The sequence below is a fragment of the Scomber scombrus genome, chromosome 19 (genome assembly GCF_963691925.1).
Source record: "Scomber scombrus chromosome 19, fScoSco1.1, whole genome shotgun sequence".
Classification (NCBI taxonomy): Eukaryota; Metazoa; Chordata; class Actinopteri; order Scombriformes; family Scombridae; genus Scomber; species Scomber scombrus.
Window position 1 is genome coordinate 10,634,825 of NC_084988.1, and position 18,687 is coordinate 10,653,511.

The following is an 18,687-nucleotide window of genomic DNA, read 5'->3' on the forward strand; positions in this document are numbered from 1 at the left end:
AAAAGAAAGGGTCAAGATGCTGAAAGCACCATGGTGTTAACCTGCACAGTATTCTTTTCACATAGTTACAGGGCTATATTGGGAGACTGTTATACATTGGTGTAGATGTCTACAGTCTACTAAAAAAATCAAAGTGAACTGTTATTGAGTTTCTGTAATGTAATGAGATCCTGATATAATGACTGACCTTGTGTGTGAGTTAAGTATAGCTTTAAACACAGTAAAAAAAAAAATTGGATGTGTGGTATTTATATGTGAACTTTCCACAGGGATGAAGCAACTATATATATTAATTTACTTCAAGATCCCCTCCAGGCATGTTATAAGATTCAATATATAAAGAATACTCTGCTTGGAATGTGTCTAATGTGGTTTATCCACACAAAAAAGTCCAAATACCTAATTAAAATCCTTAAAAGTACATTCCCTCAATCTTTCTCATTGAAAAATCCCGAGTTGATGAATATGCAAATATTATTCATTTCAAAAGTTGAACTACTGGACATGTATGTGCACTGGAAGCTTCAAGTTTCCACATCACACTTATGTAAGTTGCATAATAGACAACGTTAGCCTCTGAATGAGTTGTGATAGGCCCACACCTTAAAATCAGACTTTCTATGAGCGCAGAGAAACTTTCCACTTTGGGCAGATAAATGTGAAAACAGCCTTCTAGTGTCAAACTCTGCACATACATCATTCTGCAGAGTGAAGCTCAAACATCCAAGTGAAGTAATAATGAGCAAAACACATTTTTGAGTGGTATTTCATTGTATTTCATTATATCACATGGAAATGTTAAATATTGTACTTTTTATTACTTGTCTGGGGCTGTATGCACTTATTAAGCCCCAGAATAAGATTTAATATTAGATAAAATGAGGAAATATTGTTAATGCCTGTAGTTTAAATCCCTCAACAGTACTTCATTCACATACCAGCTACAACATTACAATAAAGTGCTGCTTGGATATACGTGATGTGTCAAGAATGAAAGCAGATTTCTGTATAACCTGGCTAATTTCTACTATTCATATTCTCCCACTGGGTCTTTCAGTCGCAAAAAGAAAAGCTTATTTACAGCTGGGGGGATTTCGGTGAAACTTTTCAGCTATTAAAACTGTAAAAGTTGTGGAACTTGTTATTGTGTGCTGTTGCTCCCAGGATTAAAGACCCAGAGGTCCCTGGATGCTGCTGCTGCTGCTGCAAGCCTCAATACTATTGCCATAAAAGGCAGCTTGAGATCTTAACTCCATGTCCATTATTCCAGCCACAAACGGTTGGATTTTCTACTATGAAATACTGCAGTTTGACAAAATACAACACACATGGTATTTACTATTACTTATAGCAGTGGCTCTCAAAATTGGGTCCTTAAGGGGAGTTCAGGGGGTCCCCAGCAAAAAGGGGAATGATTTATTTTCACTGTAATTCCCTCCATAAGTAACACAATGACAGAATATATGACTGTTTTGGTCATGGGTTTAATAGCCTAGATGCTTTTTGGAATAAAACATATAAAAGCAAAAATCTTATTAAATGGGGGTCTGTGGTCTAATTTGTGTCCTCTTGAGAATATAGTATAGTATACTTCACTCTGTTTACATTCGCGTGTATAAGAGTTAGACTATTGTATTTTTTTTTTTATGATGACACTAAAACACACGTGGTTGTTTTTCTCGTCTTTATTGAATTACAGAGGTTGAAAAATGGGCAGATAAATATAAACAGTTTTTAATGGGTTAAGACTGAATATCAGAGCAAATAGTTGATCTGATAATGACAGAAAAAACCGGAATGCATTTCTACAAAATGGACATAATAGGTCAAAAAGGAGATTTAACCCACAATTCACCCACACACACACACACCCACATGCAGTGAAAGCCTTGAGTGTGTGAGTGTGTGTATGTGTTTGTGTGTGTGAGGTGACATTGGGGACCAGTAGGCGACCAGAAAAGCTCCCAGTATGAAAGGAAAAGTGGGATTGGAGCAGTGACGTTATCCGCTGCTGGAAAGAGGGAGGGAGAAAAAGAGGGACTGCTGGACTCCATTAAGCCGAAGCTTGCAGGAAAACTGTTTGGGATACTTCACTTCTTCAGCGAGTTTTTCGGGGATTTCTCTCTGATTTTGTCACCTGAAAAAACTTTATACATGATCTAAGGAGGGGGGGACTTGTTCTGTACCGTGTAGTCGACTGTTTTAGTGGTTTTTTGGTGTTTGTGAAGGTGAGTACACAGATTTAAATGTTCGTCCTTTAAAGCTTTGCTCTTTCGCCGCTATGAAATATGGAAACGTTGTAGCTTTTCTTTTTTCTTCTTGTGGTTAAACCGCTTCTGCTATATGTTACCCCACGCTTCACTTAACAACTTTCCCTGAACATTTGAGCGGCTTTCTTCGCTTTTAGACACACTTTTCAGTGAAGTTAGTGCTGTAACGACCGAGTGACTGAGTGTGCATGCAGCCGAGGAGCTGCTGTACGGGCTCCGCTTACATAATTAACCTCCTCTGCCTATTTGTAAGAGGGCCTTTACCGTTATTTTTAACAGGTGAATCGGCACATTTGCGGAAAGAATAGCTGCCAAAGCTATCCTTGTTATCCTTGTTGAACTTGTAGCCGAGGGCCTAGTCTTTGTTCAGCCGGGTTTATCGATTAGACGGCTGTTTTGATCCGCAGGCCACTCTTTACTGGACATCCACAGATCAAAGCATGACAGATATGCTATAATGTAACTTCTTGGCAGGGACTTCACACACCAGGGCGCGTCTTATCCCTGAATACTACTACAGCAGATTCATACTTTGATTCTCCTTCATCTCTTCTTGAGTCATTATTTAGGGTCAAATGTTCATTAGCTTAGCTAAATCACCTAATGTGTTACCATTGTAATGTGGCCATAACTGTGTGCCAGTGTTGGAAGAAGCCTATCTTACTTCTTTACTTAATACAAAAGGTATACCGGAATTTAAAAATGTACTTTATCAGCAGGGAAATTAATTTAGTATCAAAATACTTACAATGAAGGATGCTATCTTTCTTTTGTCATTGAAATACTTTCATGTGATAGTTAATTTTATCCACATGAATATGGCAATGGAAAATCAGTTGATAAGCTGTTTATGGATAAAGTGATGATAAGAAATCTGTGTGTAGAATAAGTGACAAATGGAAAAGTTAATTCCTATTGACGCAAAATTCATACTAAATGTACAATAATCGCCCTCAATGATCTGTAACCCGATTTCCTCTATTAAAGGGTCAGTCCAGAGATTTAATTCTGTGCTACCATAAAGTTGGGGAACTTGCAAGAGACAAATTTGAAAAAGAAAGACATTTGGATGTTTAATTTTATTTAATGCCACCCAATCGCAATTTCTGTTAAACCCTCAGTAGATGGGTAGCGTTCATACTCCACACCTCCAGTGTGTGACGCAGGCTTTCTATTACAAATCTGTAGTCTCCAAGTCCAAGCTGAGATAATTGTGAAGGCATCATTATGACACCATTAAGGCTACTTTATTCTGACTTTGAAAGCTCCTCCATAGCAACAGAAGACATTAAACAACAGTTTCACAAGCTGAGTAGCACCAGCCATGACTAGGAAACTAACTTTGATGTGTGAAATTGCTGGACTGACACTGTACACTGTAAATAGTGTAGCAAAATATCTGAGGTTTGGCAAGTTTAAATGCTCTCACGATATATCATCCACCCCTAGACCCTTTCATTGTTTTTAAAATATTGACACTTTACTGTAAAAGCAAGATGCTCAGTCCAATTCCTTATTGTAGGGTTTAATCTAAAACAGAGCATCATTTTTATTAACTGATCTCATTTTGATTGTAAACTCTGAACTTCAAACCAATGAAAAACAGCTGTCAGATGAATGCAGAGGAGACGCTCCAGAGGGTCAAAAGGTTTCTTTTCAACGCAGTGTGACAGAAGTATAACTGTGGCTCTATTTGACAGGATGGCGTTGGACGGGATCCGGATGCCCGATGGCTGCTACGCCGATGGGACGTGGGAACTGAAGATGCATGTTACTGACCTCCACAGGGATGTGTCGCTGAGGGTCACTGGGGAAATCCACATAGGCGGAGTCATGCTCAAACTCGTGGAGAAACTAGGTACGAGTGCACGCTGCTGTTATGCTGCGGCCGTAGCAATTCACGGCTGCCTTTTGAAAGTGGCTTATGTCAAGTGTAATAAACAGGCTTGAGCAGAGCCTTAATAGACTAATAGACATTATAAAACGATCATGTAAGATCATGAGTCTGCACATTTAAGATGCATTCTGTTCGTAACATACTGGATATAGATCTGGTAAAAGCTATGAAAACCCTTTCTCTTGACCTCTGACTTTGTACCATTTTGCCCAAGCAGAATTTCTGCGTGTCTAAGTGGCTGACTTGTGTTATCAGTTCATATTTGTTGGGCAATAAATACCTTTCCTCAAAATAGTTTCCATTCTGAGAAGTGAAATTCCACTACCAGTCATTTATGCAAAAGTACAAACTGTTTCTGATTACAGGCCAAATTCAAGAGCAGACATTATTCAACTCGGAACTCTAGAGTACGCTTTCTGAGAGGAAATCAGGAGGTGGCTGTTTGTTTAAGGCCAAGTGAAGCAACACTATTTTCTGTGGATAAAAGGGAACCTGTTGTACAGACTGTTTAATGAGAATGGAAAGTGAACAGCTTTTGTTGTTTGGAAGCAGGTTAAGCTCTTCTGGCAGCTCTGTGGACTTGCAGAGGTTTAGATTCCTCTTTGTTCCCCTGCAGCATATATGGGTCAGTAACCCAAGGTATAAAGAAACCATACACAAGTCGCCCCCCACCCCCACCCCCACACTAGATCATGCACTGTTCTGTAACTGCAGTTTTGCACTTGACAAGTCTGGGTGCAAGTAAGCATAAGAGTCCTCTGTTCCAGCCACTTGAACACTGCCCTGTTTCATGGAGGCTGGAGAAAGGTCAGTGGTGGTGGTAGCGCGATTTGAGAGTGACAGTGTGTTGTGTGTGTTGTGTGTGTGTGTGTGTGTGTGTGTGTGTGTGTGTGTGGGGATAGTGCTTGAAAGCTCTACATTCCTGCAGTGCTCCAAGGTTTTATTCTCTGCCCGTGGTCCCGTTTTTAGCTCTCCTGTTAGAGCGCCACATAATTGAGGTCTTTGTTCTCTGTGGTCGTCTGTGCTGTGCAGCATCTACGCTGAGCGAGTGCAGTGTTGCAGCCGCGTGTGGGACGACATGAATTCATTGGTCCTCCCACCCAGACCCTACTCAAGGCCCGGCCTTATCCAGTGTTTGAGTTGTGTTGACGCTTTCTGTTAAGGTCTGGTTATTATGGTATTACACCTTCTCCAACCTTCTTCAGTGGTTGCTCTTTGACTGTAATACTTGAAGGATAACAACATGGTACTTTTGTAACAGGTTTTTATTCTTATAGAAATAAAAATGGGCCATGTGTATAAAATTGCACCAGTTATATCAAGTAGTATTAGGTATGTGATTGCATGACATGTAATCTTCTTTAGGATGGGAGTTGGCTGTTAAAAAAAAAAAAAAAGTTTTCACCATTCCTAATTTGTTTTCTTTTAAGGATGTAGCTTTTTTGGATGACTTGCCATTTTTTATCTGCTCTGGAGTTCATTGGCTTGTGGTTTTGATTTGTTGACCATGCTTAGTTGTTTACTGTTGGTGCGCTGAAGCAAAGTAACAGGAAGTGGTTGTGCATGCTTGTTTATCAAAAAAGTACTGTAATTCCAGCCTTAAGTTACTATTTTTAGCGATACTGAAATCCCTTCCTTATTATCATACTACTACTGCTACCATTATGGTTGTTGAATTAGCATACTGTAGACTGAAGCAGAACTTTTTCAGTGATATTAAACTCCACTCTAAAGGTTTGCGTCTAAATGTGCAACTTGACAGGTTTAGTGTGGGGACGTTTCATTTGACTGCCGTCTCCCTGCTACCCTCTGTCAACAGGTCGTTTTGCATTGTAATCATTAACCAATCCACAACCAGGGTTTTCCACATGGTCACACACTGCAGGAGAATGCACACTGTTCATGTCACACACATTATTGCTATTAAAGAATTATGTTTTCAGTAGCACAGAAAATACACATTTACTCAAGATTTCTTATTGTGGACAGTGTAGACCAAGCTCTTGATTGAAAAACAAGACCAAAGATCAGTTTTTTTGTAAGTTTTATGTGTGAGTTACTGAGTGACTTTATAAGGTTAAGTTAAATGGTAAGGATGCAGTTTTCATGTGACTAAACCCTCTGTGGGAAAAGTCTGTGTTTCTGTTGCTAGTAACCTATTTCTACCTCTCAGAGTTCACTGGTGACAGTGCTACACAGTCCTCATTGAACACCTCTCGTGCTTTCACATACACATAAACTGTTGGATTGTTATACATAGAGGAGGAAACAGACATGCACACATACGTGATGCTGTGAGACGGGACATGTAGATACCACAAAAGTTTGGCAAACAGAGCGTCAGTTTCACATTGAAAGGACATCCTGGTGCAATGACAAATCTCTGTCTGCCCCCACAACCAAGGACCCAACCTCTTAAGATTAAGTAATTGCTTTCTACAAGCCTGAGAGTGGTCTTTTTTTAAAGTTAACATTTGTAGCTGTATGTAATCACACACAAACTGTATGTGTGAAAATGTGTTGACATCAGCTGTTTCCTGTATGATGGGCAGTGTTAGTACTTAGTAGTACTTGTGCATATATTTCATAGCTCACCATGTGAGCATGGATGTGCGAGTGGGTCCTGGGGTGTGTCTCATCCACATGTATCCTGTGTCCATCAGTCAACTCTTCCTGTGAGCTACGGGTCCCCTGTCCACATCGCAGGCTCAGATGGCTTTCGATAATGGATTAAATAGACAAATGCCAGGAAGGCACTTAGCTATTGATCAAAGTAGTGAACGCTGCTTCCATTTCCCCTGCAGCCCTTCAGGAGAACCGTATTTAAAGCCGGGCTGATTGACCACCCCCTGGTCCCCTGCTCTCATAATCCTTTCATCCTTCCATCGCTCTCCATCATAGGTGCCTTGTCTGACTTTGTTGATGTTTTCCACAAGTGCTGCCCGTGCCTCTAAAACCTAATATTGGGCCATTTAGAAGGGGAAAACAAATATTGCACAAACAACATTAGCCAGCGGGAGTTTTATTGGATTTGGAGTGATTGTTCCTAAATTACTTAGCTTTTAGAATCTGAACATTGTGGCATACAATAGTGATTGTGCTATCAGTACTTCTACTTTGCAGGTGCTAAAGGTGGAAAGGCCAGCTTTTGTGTTTATGGTGTACTCCACCCCCTGGACTATACCATATGTCAAGTCTTAGTATAAGATTAATACATTTTAGGTAATTGTGCAAACCCCCAAAAGAAGCACGTTTTGTGTGCCAGTGTTGTAGCAGTTACGCTACTGGAGGTGCCCTGGTTGTATTGGCTCTGCTTAACCTCAACAAGACAGCTGAGGGTAGAGTGACTGGACTGAGAATAAAATGGGAGGGCAAGAGAGAGGAGTCATAGAGGGGAGGGAGATGTGAGCCTCCTCTCTCTGTCTCTCCGTCTCATTGTGACGTTAGCCACGCTGCTAGAATTCCATAAAAGTCTTCGATGAAGCAGGAAATGACTTCCAGGGTTTGGCATGTTGTTCTCTGGTCGCTGCCGTCATTGCTGGATTCTCTGCTGCCTGCTTCATCCACATCCCCCTCTCATTCCTGTCAACCCTCCCTCTTTTCATTTCTCCCTCTTTCTCTCCACTTTCAGACCCCTTTTCTCACTCCCTCGTTATCAAAATATATTTGGTGGAAAATATTATTTCGACTCACTTTTTAAAAAGTTTTGGCAGCCATTTTTGTATAATTGACACTTTCCAGCCACGTAGCAAAGGTTTGGTAATCAATAGGAAACATGAAAGGACAGATTGTTCACTGTCTTGATAGCAAAAATCCATTCTGGTTTCAGACCTAGGTTCATGTATGCTGGTTATTCAATGTTCCATAAATAGAACTCAAGCAAACTAATTGGTCTAGTGTGAGTCTGATAGTTTATGCGGTTGTTTCCAGTGCTTTTGGCTGCTCCACCACCAGCCAGTCACACAAAACCTTCCCTGCACGTCAGAGAAAAATTGTGTTTTGTATTTGCGATGACCTACATATTCACTTCACAGTTGATCCAGTGAATGTCATCATCTCACATTCATTTGGATTGTGTTTGAGTAAACAATGCATTGTAGTTACACTGAACTTCTTATTTTTTTCTCTTTTTTTACAGCTCTATTTAGAGGCACAAAACAAAACAAACATGGAACAAAACACCAGCAAGCAAACACCAAAGATGGTGTCAAACCTGTAGTTTGTTTGTTCTTGTCTGAACAAGGGCATGAGCTGGTAAACATGTTGCATGTTCACTTTCTCTTCACATACAACAAAAAAAATTCAAGTAAACCAAAATGCACCACCAGAGAAATTCTAGATTATCTGGACTAAACAACGTAGATCTTTAAACACTTAAATATTGTTCAGTTTGAATTGTCTTAGATTTGACTTTAATGTTTCCTTTAAGCAACTTTGTTTTTAAAAAATAATGCTGCACTGTGTGAACTATTTGAATTCTGTGTACTTTTTGCGATTCCAAGAAGGCTCACTCATGCTGCCTGCTGGAGTTTGTGGTGATAGAAGGAGATGACTTCAGTTTGACAATGGAGTGCAGGTTTCATTAGGAAACAGACGCGATTTAACACAGGATGCTTAACTTCCTCTGGGCTTTTTTTATGCGCCTTCTCCCTTCTGCCTTCCTTGCATTCCCGCCTTCCTGTCCCGTGTGTTTATGGCATTATTTTTGAAGGATATGACTGTGTTGGGCTGAGGGAGAAGATCGGTATTCTGAGTGAGATGAAGAGCTGAGATAGTCATATCTTTCCTGGTAATGTGAAAGCTTTACTTTCAATATTGTACATCAGGAGCACATTCCTGCTTCTCGTTTCGTTTTCTCACGATGACACACAATTCTGATGTATCACCGTGTGTAATGTGACTCATTGATTGTGACAGTGAAGCCATTCTAAATGTCTGGCAATGCAAAGTGAGAAATAGCCTGGCAGCCCGTGTGATCATCCTGCGCTCTAATCTCTCTGACAGGAAGTAGTTAGCTTAAGTAGCGGTCCTGCCCAGGCCAGAGCTTTCCTGTTTCATTTGCAAGATGCTGAAGTCAGTGATTGTGCTTTTCTGTACTCATACTTCCACAGTTGCTCACACGTAGACCTTTGGTCTAGATATTTATATTCCTAATTTGGGTGCCCAAGATTTACATTTTATTATTCAGCCAAATAGATCTATTCTGGGTCTGTTTTTTTCTTCTTTTTCCTTTCAATGTTCTGATTAGCAATGCAGCTGAATTCAAAGTTAAAATTGAATTAAACTTGACTTGACAGCTGTTGATTTTGATGTGCTGTTATTGATGGAGTATCATGTGGGAATAATATCAGCTGCTTAATGCTCCAAGTATTACATGATGCATTATTCTGAACAAAGTTGTTGGCCATTAATGAAATAGCTAGGTTTATCTATTCCAATATTCTTCATTCACTTTCATGGAAGAACCTCTGTGCTTGTTAAGGAAGATTATATTAGTAATGTTTGGCATGTTAAACATGCAGGGGAGCAAACTTTCATGGCTCCTCTGGGAATCGGAGCATGTTATTTTTTGTCGCTCTCACCTTCCTGTAGAGGCAGGCAGCACAGTAGATCCGGCAAAAGGGAATGGTAGAACACAACATAATGCAACACCACACACCTGTGTGTCAATGGGGTAAGCTGATCTGGAGTTTTTTGTTTAGGTCCTCAGCCCACATTTCATTAAGTTCAAGCTGTTCCCGCCTCACAGCTTGTCTCTGTACTCTCCCTTTCACAGAGCAAACCAACAAGAGAGGGGTTTGTTTTTACAACTGTGCTTTATTAAGGCACTTTATTTGAGTATAAATTGTGGACATTATTTCAATTACAGCTTTGACACTCATTGAATTTTTTTTAAACAGCTGGTGTGCTTGTCTAAAAATATCAAAAACTAATAAAAATGGCTACCACAAGGCATCAAAGTCTGAAGTAATGTCTTCAGAATGCTTATCTGGTCTAATGAACAGTCAAACTAAACTCAAAATATACAGTTTATTGTAAAATAAAGAAGGGGAAAGTAACAAATCCTTGTTTAGTACCGGTCTAGTCGTTTATTGACTTATCATTTAGCATTATTGCAGGCCTCCATAGCAGCCAGCCAGCCACAAACATTAAGAAATCTCTCTTGACAGTCTAGGTTCCCCTCTGGTTTTCTAGAGAGATTCAGAGATGCAAAAGCACTGAAAGATCAAGAAACTGAAGAGCATCGCAGCTTCCTGTTGTCCAACTCACAAAGACATCAGTGGGATGGCTTATCACAGCCCCAAGGGTGCCTTTTGGCAGGATACATACATGGATGGAAGGACAGATGAATATTGTCTATCTGCTCCATTGATCTTAGTCCCTGAGTTTCTTTGTAATGTCATTATTCCACCGGGTCCCTGAGCGCTTAATTGTATAAAGCTGTGTAAGGGCGGAGGGGGAGCGCCACCACTGTTTTGCTGTGTTTGGAATATGACACAAATGGATACAAACCATCTGTCTCTAAGGAGGATTCCTCTAATAGCCCTCTGGCCTCTCCTAATGCATCAAAGCCAGGACTGTTGCACTCTCTTCTTAGTCTAACAGGCTAGATGCTCCTAGGTTTTCTTTTAAGGTTTTCAGATTCCCTCCACTAAAAGGAAATGTGCTTATTGCCCCTTACTGAGAGCCTGCTTCAGCCTCCTCCACCTCGCTTACACAGTACACCTCCATATTGATGCAGCTCTCCACTTGTCTACCTCACTTATATTTTATTATCATCTGGAGCTCTCAGGTGAGCTGCGATGTGATGTGATGTGATGCACTTCTTATCCTGAACCACAGCCCCAGTTTAGCCTGTATTCTTGAGGCTATATATTGTAGATCAGCATGTTTTAGGGGGATTTCTGTAAGTAAGAGTGTGAGTATGTGGGGAAGTAATAGAAGCAGTACATTCAATAGAATCAATACGCATTGTAATGTCCCCGGACTCCTTTAGGGCCAGTCGTGACCTTACAAGATCTTTCACCTATGTGATCTTTGTATTACTGACACAGAGCACAACCTTGATCAACGTATGTGTCTAGTTTCCACCGGCTAAAATGGTAGCATTACAGTAAGTGCTTGTTTGTCTAAATGCTTTGGCAGTTACAGTTTGACAGCTTGAAAGGTTTCAGGCAGAATCTGGGCCTAAAAGGTGCTGTGTTTTGCATATTTAATGCCTGTGATAAATGGTCTGTTTAGTGTTTGATTGACTATTGGCAGGAAGCTAAACTGTTGTGTAATAAACGACTGAAATAAGCTCAGCTAACCTTGTTCAACTCAATGGTGAGTACTTGAGTTTTAATGGTATTGGTTGGTGAATACCTCAGGGACATAGCTGAAACAGATCAGCACATTAGTCAATGATTTCATCTTCGCTGGTGGCGAACGTGACGCAAGTTGTTTGTAATAAGGCTATCTTGGATTGAGCTTACTAACTGTCCAAAAACCAGTTTCACTGCTTTTCAGATACCAGTTCTGCAGCCGATATGTAGCGATAATGATGACTTGGGGTTTTTCATTGTCTTTAGCACAAGCCCAGCCTGTTACATACACTGTATCACTTCAATCTCCCTCTGTAATCCCGTGTGACTCTTTATCTCATGTCTGCCACATAGATATTGTCATCAGCTGTCTCTTTCAAACCTGTTGTATACATGTTAGGTATCTGATGTTGATACTATCTAGCATGACTGTACGAGCTACTGAGAGCCTAAAGGCCATTTACAGTAGATCTAATTTAAGGACAGTGCAGAACAGTTGCTTCCTGTAGCCTTTGCTTGTCAATACCGACCTTCACCCTGCTTCAGACATAAAATATATTTAGAGAGAGAGGAGCTTTCATGTTGTAGAAAGGGATGAACTGTGCGTGTGTTTTGAGAGAGAGAATAAGACTGACAGTCCTGCACGTCTGTCTTTGTTGTGTGTGAAAACAAGTTGTCGTCTCGCACTGCTGCCCCTGTGGTGTCAGCCAGGAGTCACCAAGGAAACGGAAGGACCCGCCTCACCGGCCTGTAATGGTTTTATCAGCTGATGGTTGAAAATGACAAAGCCTTGCACACATGAAAGCTAATTAAAAACATTATTAAGGCTGTGCAAACAGAGTTAAAAAGTCTTGACCTGTAAGTATGTCATCTTATAAATCATCTACATCAACGGTGCTGGAGATGAGCCCGGATGATGCTGATGATCACAGCATTGCTGGTCGAAGCCTAATAAAAAGTAGATATGAATCATCTAGTGCACATGGAAAAGCAGGGTTTTTTTTCCTTCCAGCCAACAGCTCAGTGTCACATCTAGGCATGACTGCAGGGTGTCCAGTTAGCAGAATTGAATTGGTTTTGTCATTCATCATGTATTATTAGCATTTTGAATGGTCAGAAAATCAACTGATGACTCAATGTCAGCAACAGCTGGCTGCTGAAACATCTACTTTCTTTTTTGTTTTATGTCCCAGGCACAGAGGCAGTTTCTTTTTACTTCCCATCCTCTCATTCCCTTTTTCTCATCCTCTCCTCTGTCCCCTCCCCCTCACAGACACAGGCCTCCATAAACATGGCTGCCTCCTAATGTAAACACCACAGATACCCAGAGTAGGAGGGTAGGGATGGAGTGAGGGAACAGAGAGGAAGACGGAGCCAAAGGAGGAGGAACACTTCATTTTGCTGTATTGTCCCCAGGAAAGCCCTTCAAACTGGGCACTTGTGTGCTCACAATGCGCCACTTCAAGTACATTCTCACCGTTTGCGGTTTGTTATTTTGCTTAAATGCTTCGTACAATGTTACACTATTAATCAGTGTCTTTTTAAAGCAGCATTTATTGTGGAGTCTGGTGTACAAAGCAGAGGAAGCGGTCTTGGGTCGAGTGCTGCGGCAGTGATGGTGGTGAATGAAAAGAGCTTCGTTTGACAGAATTTATGGATTAATTTGGCTTGTTAAAGCGCACACACGCACAAACACGCCGAGCTAATGTTGTTAATGGATGGATAAGAACACCCTCTCCTCAACAGATCCCTAAACCCACACACACACACACATGCACATTCAATCTTTCTATCATCTTTCACGTCCTGCAGAGGTCATAAAACATGGTTTTCCCATTCTATTTCCCCTCCCCTTGTCTTTCAAGCCCTTCTTGTGCATGCACACACACACACCACTCCACTGAGGGTCTGTGGGTCTACATTTAATGCACCCAATTACTTAGGCCCCCGCTTCTCTGGCTGCTGCATTACGTCAGGCTTGGCAGGCTGTATTTTTAGCTGGGAGATGCCATAGGCCCTCTCTCCTTCCCTCTCAATGGATTAGGTTACCACCTTGTAGCTTAAAGAACCCAATGAATGCATACCCAGGCCACCTTCATCCAATCACAACACATCGAACCACTGCGTAACGCCACAAGCGAGCAGACAGAAACACTATGTCCAGTTAGGTTTTGGCGGTGGGTGGAGACATATAGAGAAACAGTGGAACAGGAGCCATTGGGAGCACGTTGAGGGTAACTGAGACTAGCCAAGACGTGCATTCATGCCTCGCCACAGACTGCACGGTGGTCATGCATGCTGAGTATGAGGACATTTCTATAGAACAAGGTCTGCGGTGAAGACCTGAGTGCCAAATGTTAATGCTAGCTGTTCTGCATTGCTCCCAGACACCAGAAATTACAAGGTTGTAAGAGGAAAAACTGTCAGAGTTATGAAAATACATTCAGGTCTATTTTCATTTTCCCCCTCCTTATTGCCTCTCATTATTTCAGCCTTTAATAGCTCCAATACACTTCAGAGAACATTTTCTGAGATGGCAGCAATGAAGTTGTGCTCTGCACAGCTGAAGCACCAGAACGGAGCGATGACAGCTAGACCCCATGCTGCTAGAGTAACTCACACATGGTCACCAAAAGAAAGCTTGGAATGTTTTCACTCAAGTACAAAGTGTTTGCCCCTGCAGTAAACAAAACCCCAACAGCTTAACAAACAACCCCTCCCCTATTCAATTCACACAGTGGTAGGCCTTCACAATGACATCTGCATTGAGATGCTGGTGGCCATTTCTTTTCTTTAACTTTCTTCCTCGTCCTAATCACCATTATAATCTCTTCCCCCAACCCAGTTTGCTTTACTCAGATTCACAACAATCTTGTTTCCTGATTCTAAGCAGCCAATCTGCTGTTTCACATACTCAGCGACTAATCCCATTCATTCAGCCTTTAGATGGGATCAGCAGGAGAGTGTCAACAACACATATGGGTGCCTCTATGTGAAGTTAAGGTCAGGGAAAACTAAAGTAGGACACAGAAACAGAAGGCCACTCAAGGTTTAGGTAACCATGGCACCAAGCTGTTTGATTGACAGATGGAGCTCAACATTCACGATTATTCCCCTGTCTGCAACATTGTTACTATATTATCCTTTCAGAATGAACAGAAGCAATGAGCACAAGGCAGTTTTGGATTATGATAGACAAAACCAAACCGCCTTGTTGATGTGAACTCTATGTGGCATAGCCATGTGTCAGAAGTGAATGTAAAGAATAATGGCTTATAGAGGGGTTTATAGTTTGTCCATTAGAAGCTGTGTATGTGGTATATTGGTGTGTGCTGATAGATAGACAGATGCGTACATATAATACAAAACTAGAATAAAAGTAACATTTTAAACTTCATGGCAATATATTCCTATTAATGTGCATATTAAATGTAAAATGTGCATTGCAAATTATGGATATGGTATTAATGTGCAAATCAAATGTAAAAAGGCCATTGTGCATTGCGCATAATGTGCTACCAGCCTTGAGTATAAAGTACATGTGTTTCCTTAATAAAGGTCATAATGCAGCTCTGGACTCTCTCTAGCCTCAGGGATGTTCCGAAGTAAAGACACTGATTTTTAGACCTTAAATATAAATATGTTAGTTGATTTTTAGTCAAATTAGTGGCGTGGCTCTAGGGATGGGTCCCACTGTTGGTCCAATCACTGTGGTGATCCCCTGACTTTTCATCTAGCGCCTTAGTCAGCTAAATTTTTTATTTGTTCTGTTAATGTGGTGCTATACAATATAAGTGGAGAGGTAGTTGACATGATTGATGTGACCAGATTTAAAGATCACAGGTTTCAGGTTTTGTATAAAAATACAAATCATTTGTATCGGATATTGGCACATGTAAACAACTCTTTACCTGACCTCTTATGTTGCTTAATTGAAACCTGAATAGTCTGATATGCCAATATATAAGTATGTAAACTGTATTCTTGTCATCTAGTTGACTGGTTTCTTAGTTTTTTGGGATATTCAGGGTCTGGCTACGACAATAGATAACACTTTGGACTTTCTCACACGCTTGCTGACTCAGCAGTATATAAGGTAAAACAGTTCTGGTCCAACTCTTTGCTTATAGGATGACTGAGCAAAGCGATCTCTGTGTCTGGACAGTTAGTCAATGAGAGAGAGGCTCATAGGCTGGAGAGCCGACGAAGCGGTACGTGGGTGGAGGAAATGAGACACCACTCTGGGAAGCGCCTTCCTGGACTAATGCCGGAGTAATGACATCACTGCTCAGGGGGGACATCTGAATGTATAATAGGCTAAAAACTACAGGCCTGTTCACTCCATTTAATATACTCTGCTAACAAGGCAATACAGTAACTGAAACCAAAACAATTAACCAAACAATTTTGACCAGCAGCTTAACACATATAGCTATTTTGTGAACACATGGGATGAATACATAGATGTAAAGCAACTCTTACTCTTAAGTGATAATGGGGGCTTTTTTCACTTTCACCTCAGGCTTTGAAGTAACTGGCATTTCAAACACAAATTCAGCCCATCACAGCACTGCTTGTATAGAAACTGGAGCAAGGTGATCTACAAAACAGCTGTTTTGAATTCCCTCAAATCCCTGCGGGTTTCACCTTCCCCTTGAAGTCAGACAAACACATCATGAGACCACAGGTCTGTCCCCATTGTGTTGAGTCCCTGCGGAGCAAAAGTCTGGAAGCTATGTGGGGTTTTGGGTGGCTTGTCTCTGCTTTAGAGGGATCAAAGTGTGTCTTTGCAACAAAGAGGGAGGTATGAACCCGATATCCCCACAGTGTCACACAAACAGCCATGTCTTTCACACACTTCGTGCTCTCCTCCTTCTCACTTTGACTTCACCGCCCCTGTGCAAACCTTTTCTCGACCCCCCCCATTTCACCCCATATGTGATCCTCTGCCCTGGAGGGACATATTTGGTTAGCTCAGGTCAGTACAGTGTGATAGATACAGAGTGCTCCACTTACACTTACCCACATTGCTGTCAATACAAAAACAACAAAAGTGGCCAATTATATATTCCCTTAGAGAAAAGCAATGTATGTGGTAAAAATATAAGACAGCTCATTCCTTTTTAACATCATTTACAATGACTAAAACTCTCTCACTACTCTCTTTTCTTCCCTTCCTCAGATGTGAAGAAGGACTGGTCAGACCACGCTCTGTGGTGGGAGAAAAAGAAGACATGGCTGTTGAAAACCCACTGGACGCTGGACAAGTACGGCATCCAAGCAGACGCCAGGCTGCTCTTCACGCCGCAGCACAAGCTCCTGCGCCTCCAGCTGCCCAACATGAAGCACATGAAGGTCAAGGTCAACTTCTCCGACCGCGTCTTTAAGGCGGTCTCCGACATCTGCAAAACTTTCAGTAAGTGGAAATGAAGGGCTCATTTACTGGCATTTACTGGACAGCGGTTGTTGTTTTTTTTCCAGTTGGGACATTTTAAACAGTCATGAAGCAAATGCAAGATGAGGTGTGACTGATTGGCAAAGAGTTATGGGAATTAAACTGCCCACTCTACTCAACCAAAAACTTCTCCTGTAATACTATTTTTGGAAAGGCTTGTGATGTTCTACATCAAACTTAGCTAATCACGTCCTTCCTCTCACTTTGTTTTTATCCTTGGCAATTTGTTGTGTTTATCAAACATGCTGCAAGCTGTGCATACCGCAGTCACGTCTCCGGACTGGTAGTCAGCCCGTTGTTAGCTCTAGAGTCATGTCCTTGGAACCACGGCTCCATCGGTCTCGTAGTAATGTTTAGTAAACAGAGACTATCAATCTGTCTCAGTCTTAAAACACAGGCACACACCAAAGTACAAATTCCTGTACACATAACTAACTCATACTCGTGCTTACTGTCTTGCTCACCAGCCACATCTTTCAGGTCCAAATTTAACAATCCCCCACGGTGTTAGTAGTGCCCGAGGGTCACACACACTGTTGATATCTTCCATCACTGGCACCACACTGTCCTGTTGGGTCAGAGGGCACACACTAGACCCCAGTGACCTCTCACCTGCTAACGCCCACTTTTCCTTGGCTCAGACTTTGCCCCTTGCTCCTGCCTCTTAGTCACTGTCTCCAGTAAAGTTTACAGGGTTGCTGAACCCCCACCCATTTAAATCCTTCCATCAAGCAGGGTCATAACACACCTGTTGTGTCACTGGACTGTGTTCAGCAGGCAGGATCAGGGGCTCTGGTGGTAGCTTTCCTGTTTTTATTGGCCTCTACAGGTAGCCTTGTTTTTAATTCAGCAGGAGTGGAGCTTTTATTTTTTCAAAAAGGTCAGAGGGTCTGTCGAGCAGTTCTGTGAAAGTAAACGAACAAATGTCACATTTTATTGAGTGTAAATATACAAAAGAGGTTGTTTTTGAAAGCGGCAGTATGGAGATGGGGGAGTAACAGGTCTGTAGCCTTTCTCTGGGCCTGGCCTGGTTAGGAATGTGTCTGCTGCTACTGTAATAAATCTATTTTCACTCCACAGAAATTCAGGACAAATTGCTTTTGGCTGACTTGGCGCATGCCAGGATGTTGCAAGATGTGGCTGCAAAGGGTCCCTCATAGTGACAAGCATCTATTGTCGCATTTACATCACTGTGCATTATTGCTTGGAAAAAGCAGAACTCACGATGAACAAATGATGGGAATGTTCTTGACTGTAACTGAGGGTATGACAGCTGACTTACAGCTGGTCTGGCCTGGAAGCGTTTACATTTTTTGTTATCTGGGCAGCTTTGAGTTTTACAATTTCCTGTGCATATTTTCTGCTGACTGCCTGTGTGCTGTACAGCACAGAGAATCAGAGGGGACAGGAAGAGACACGGCCTGTCCAACTGGCGTCCAGACAGCAGAAAGGGAGGGGCAGACATACTGGACCATACAGCGAGAGAAAAGAGAGCAGAGATTTTTTTTTCAGTTATGACCGACTCATCGTTGGCTCTGTTTTTTTTTCTCATAATAATTTATTAGAAGTTTTTGTTTTGTTTTTTTGCCCTGGTGTGTCCACTCGGTCAAACAGAAGCCATTTCCTGTTTTAAACCAAGATCAGTTTTTTTCTAATCTCTGCCCACTGAGTCTTTTTAGCATAACTCAAACTCTCAACAGGGCGAGTCCCATACAGGGGCAAAGCATAGACAATCAAAACAACAAAGTTAAATGTATAAAA

The 18,687-nt window shown here is 41.5% G+C and overlaps 1 protein-coding gene across 1 annotated transcript in view; it reads left to right on the forward strand.

The window, feature by feature from the left end:
• Positions 1–2,069: 2,069 nt before the first annotated feature.
• Positions 2,070–18,687, forward strand: part of fermt2 (FERM domain containing kindlin 2) — a 37,239-nt gene continuing 20,621 nt past the window's right edge. Inside the window, 3 exon segments of the mRNA XM_062439899.1 lie at positions 2,070–2,228; positions 3,971–4,128; positions 16,654–16,887. Of these exon segments, the coding sequence (XP_062295883.1) occupies positions 3,972–4,128; positions 16,654–16,887 (391 nt within the window). The 5' untranslated portion in view covers positions 2,070–2,228; position 3,971.